Source organism: Babjeviella inositovora (genome assembly GCF_001661335.1).
Source record: "Babjeviella inositovora NRRL Y-12698 unplaced genomic scaffold BABINscaffold_13, whole genome shotgun sequence".
Classification (NCBI taxonomy): domain Eukaryota; kingdom Fungi; phylum Ascomycota; class Pichiomycetes; order Serinales; genus Babjeviella; species Babjeviella inositovora.
The window spans coordinates 69,727-72,933 of NW_017566850.1; the positions used below are offsets into that span (position 1 = coordinate 69,727).

The 3,207-nt window shown below is 45.3% G+C and overlaps 2 protein-coding genes across 2 annotated transcripts in view; both read left to right on the plus strand.

The window, feature by feature from the left end:
• Positions 1 to 1,372, plus strand: part of PDC11 (indolepyruvate decarboxylase 1) — a gene marked incomplete at both ends in the record, with an annotated part of 7,428 nt that extends 6,056 nt beyond the window's left edge. Inside the window, one exon of the mRNA XM_019132476.1 lies at positions 49 to 1,372. Coding sequence (XP_018983102.1) covers positions 49 to 1,372 — 1,324 coding nt within the window. The remainder of the gene's footprint in view (positions 1 to 48) is intronic.
• Positions 1,373 to 2,381: 1,009 nt separating this feature from the next.
• BABINDRAFT_66344 (uncharacterized protein) lies at positions 2,382 to 3,200 on the plus strand (the record flags this gene model as incomplete). Its single annotated transcript, XM_019132477.1, has 1 exon — positions 2,382 to 3,200. A coding segment is annotated over exon 1 (414 nt), but the record flags the coding sequence as incomplete, so codon positions are not given.
• Between the last annotated feature and the right edge of the window lie 7 nt (positions 3,201 to 3,207).

Consider the following 3,207-nt stretch of genomic DNA (forward strand, 5'->3'; position numbering starts at 1 on the left):
GTTGTTGTTGCATCACACCTTGGGTAACGGAGACTTTACCGTTTACAGAAAGATGTCTGCTCACTTACTGAATGTCAACGTGATGTTAAAAGACATCACCACCGCTCCGTCTGAAATTGACAGATGTATCAGAGAGGCCTACATCCACCAAAGACCTGTTTACATAGGCTTGCCAACCAACTTGGTGGACATAGAAGTCCCACGTTCGTTGTTAGACACCGAAATTGACTTGACCCTTCCAGAAACTAATGCTGCCGCCGAAGAAGAGGTGGTTTCCAGAGTCTTGGACTTGATCAAAGGTGCCGATAATCCAATTATCATCGTGGATGCTTGCTGTGCCAGACACGGCTGCCGCGGTGAAGCGCAAAAATTGATCGAATTGACCCAATTCCCAACCTTCACCACTCCTATGGGGAAAGGTGCAGTTAACGAAAGTCACCCAAGATTTGGCGGTGTCTATCTCGGGGACTTGTCGTCTCCCGACGTCAAGGAATTTGTTAACAACAAGGCCGATTTGATCATCTCGCTTGGCGCGGTCTTGTCTGATTTCAACACCGGTGCGTTTACACACCGTTTTTCCACAAACGATCTCATTGAGGTCCACAGTGACTACACCAAGATCAGGAACGCCACCTACGAGAGAATCCAGATGAAGCATGTGTTGAACACGTTGTTAGGAAAAATCGGTAGCGCTATCAAGGACTACAAGCCGGTCGAGTTACACTTTCCCAGTTTGAAACAGAAGATACCTTCTGCTAGCGGGACAGGGAAAGTGTCCCAGGAGTACTTGTGGAAGGCTGTCGCAAAATTTTTCCGCGAGGATGATATCGTTATTACCGAAACCGGCACTTCATCCTTCGGGATTGTGCAATCAAAGTTCCCTAATGAAACATTGGGAATCTCCCAGGTTTTGTGGGGGTCCATTGGCTACACTGTTGGTGCCACTTTAGGGGCTTTGATGGCGGCTGAAGAATCTAAAAAGCCATCCCGCAGAGTGATTCTCTTTATCGGCGATGGTTCCTTGCAGCTCACCGTCCAAGAGATCTCCACCATGTGTAAATGGAACTTGAAACCATACTTGTTTGTTTTGAACAACAACGGATACACGATCGAAAGATTAATCCACGGCGAGAAGGCCTCGTACAATGATGTCCAACCATGGAAACACTTGAAGCTCTTGGATCTCTTTAACGCCCAAGACTACGAAAACATCACCGTCAATACGGACAAAGAGTTAGACGAGCTCTTTACGGACCAGAAGTTTGCCAAGAACGACAAGATCCGTATGATTGAGCTTCACTTGGAAGAAATGGATGCGCCAATCAGTTTGATCGAGCAGGCCAACAAAACCTCCCAGACCAACGCCTCATAAGCGCCAATGTTTTTATATAGGTTTTTTTTTAAAGCAATACACGTTACTAAGGATAAGTTTGCACCCCCAAAAGCCCCAAACATGATGAGACGTTGTTGTTCTTTATATTCGGATATTTCCCCGCACATAAGTCAAATTGTTAGGACCCTAAGTGCCTAATCTATATCATGTATGCACCTCACGTTTCTCGCTAATTTTATCTGGCTCTTTCTCATGAATTATCATGCATCCTTTGGTTGCTATTGATTCCTGCATCGGGGTTTACCTTCAGTGTCATGTATGAATTTCCCGGCCCAAGCGTGAGGACTATCGCAAACAGATATTTCTCAGTCGTATCTACTTCTACCATCAGTTTCATAATAATCTTATACCCCCCATTGCGGCATACCACGAATGGAAGGTAGTAGATGAGAACCTTTTATGGGATTATTGTTTCGTACTTCCAACGGAAATGTAGGACAAACTTCTCAACCAATAACATTTTATTCAAACCTGATACTATATCCTCATTAATATTAGATACGAGAAGAAATTAAATCATTCACAAACTGGCGCCATACAAATCTACAAGTTTTCGGAGATAGCCTGTCATACCGCTGGCACGAGACATGGCATTAAGTCAAACTGGCACATTGATATATACTGGATATATCGAATGCAGCTGAGGGTAAGATTCTTCGAAATTAAATTTCGGAGTCTCTGGTGTCGGACTCCGAGCCTCCGAATAGGAGTAGACTTCTCCGGGATAATCGCTTGGATGCTGTCGATACAGTGCTCCTGTAAAGAACTGACGCACTCTTACAACGACACATCGATTGATGCACTGCATGGTCCAGAAAGTCATCCGATAACCGCCATTTATCCTTTTCTTAGGGTGGCGTTCACTGACAGAAAATCACTCACTCTGGGTCAAAAAAATATGGTGCCATTCTTACCGATCGGAGAATTGTATGCCGCCTGTGCCATCGGATTAACTGCTGAGTCTGTTATCGCTGCGCATAGCCATTTGGCTCATCTTTGGGTAATATATGCTCCCTACGGTCCTTTCCTTGATATATCTGAAGTAATTCTGGCTTTAAATCCGGCAAACCACAACTTGAATCTTAAAATTATTCCTAGGAAGTGAAATTTTGGGCCTAGACGCTTTCCTGGTTCTTTCTAGGACAACCGTTCGAGCCGGCGGAAGTCTCTCCGCGACCACGCGACGTGCATTGTGCATCCAGCAAGTCTCCTGCGATCCCTAATACTCCCGGCCTTGGGAACACAATTGCTGTTTCATTAGTTTCAAAAAGACAGGAAAACTATATAAACCCCTCAGCTCCTTCGTATATTTTTTTACCATTTTTTAAGCACCTTTACACCAATAATTGTCTACCCACCAAACAAACCGCCCTTCTATCATATAGCCCACACCATGTCTATCACTCTCGGCCAATATCTCTTCGAAAGAATGAACCAGCTCCACGTTAAAACAATCTTTGGGGTGCCTGGTGACTTCAATTTGCTGCTTTTGGATTATATATCCGAGGTTCCGGGCATGAGATGGGCCGGGAACGCCAACGAACTCAATGCCGCCTACGCCGCTGACGGCTATTCCCGTGTGGCTCGATTGGGCTGTATTGTCACCACATTCGGTGTCGGCGAATTGTCCGCGTTGAATGGGATTGCCGGTGCCTATGCAGAACAGGTTGGTCTCGTACATGTTGTTGGGGTGCCGGCCATGTCGTCTCAAAACAATAAGTTGTTGTTGCATCACACCTTGGGTAACGGAGACTTTACCGTTTACAGAAAGATGTCTGCTCACTTACTGAATGTCAACGTGATGTTAAAAGACA